The 936-nt window shown below is 32.8% G+C and overlaps 1 protein-coding gene across 1 annotated transcript in view; it reads right to left on the reverse strand.

The window, feature by feature from the left end:
* The window catches only part of Wdr70 (WD repeat domain 70), a 304,681-nt gene that overhangs the window by 186,590 nt on the left and 117,155 nt on the right, over positions 1-936 (reverse strand). The window contains exon 8 of the mRNA XM_004623536.2: positions 124-200. Coding sequence (XP_004623593.1) covers positions 124-200 — 77 coding nt within the window. The remainder of the gene's footprint in view (positions 1-123; positions 201-936) is intronic.

A 936-nucleotide genomic window follows, 5' to 3' on the forward strand; every position in this document is an offset into this window, starting at 1 on the left:
AAAAAAAAAAAAAAAAAAAAGATATGTAAACATCAATACTCTATTGCCAACAATATTACAATACAAATGGTAACAAGTACAGAAGCATATAAATATATTAGATAAATTACTAAATATACTCACGCATCATTTGAGCAAGTCATAAATTCTCCCTTTATTTTGGGATGCCATGAGCCAGTGTGAAGCATTGCTGTGTGACCCTTAAAAGAATAAAGACAAAGGGAATAAAAGATGCTTAGAAGTAAAATGACGCATCACACTTATAAGTAAAACTTTTTATGCCCCTCAAAAGCACATAAGCTGACATGATTTTATTCCAATTTTACCTCATAACATGATTTTTTTTTTCATTTTATTCAGTCTAACCACATATCACCCCATCTATACTCAGAATTACAATAGTGCTTACCTATAACTGGTACTTAATAAAGTAGGAAATACAGGGGGAAAAGATATGATATCCCTAGGGTAGCAACAAAGTAAAATTATATTAAGATCATGATCCTTTTCTTCAACAGAAAATAATGAGGAATAATAAAAAGCACTCACAAAAAAGCAGAGCAAAGGTAAGAGGTTGAGGTTAAAAAAACCTCATTTTCTAAAAAATGTGATCATATTATATTCAATATGATCTCTGTAAACACAGATATGAGGGGGAGAAAGCATATATAAAATGACTGGGAAATTAGGCTTTATACAAAACGAGAGCATCAAAACAAAATCTTATGCTGGTATAAAAGTTGACACACAACCAAATCAACCACAGAGTACATGTCAAACATAAGTGGGTACATGCACACAGACACAGACACACACACACACACACACACACACACACACACACACAAAATTGTCCCTTTTTTTTTTTTTTACTTGTCCCGTTTTCCACATTTAAATTCAAGACTTGTAGACCCAGTCCTAGCCCAGGTCCGGAGT

This window comes from Octodon degus, unplaced genomic scaffold, assembly GCF_000260255.1.
Source record: "Octodon degus isolate 3935 unplaced genomic scaffold, OctDeg1.0 scaffold00002, whole genome shotgun sequence".
NCBI classification, from domain to species: domain Eukaryota; kingdom Metazoa; phylum Chordata; class Mammalia; order Rodentia; family Octodontidae; genus Octodon; species Octodon degus.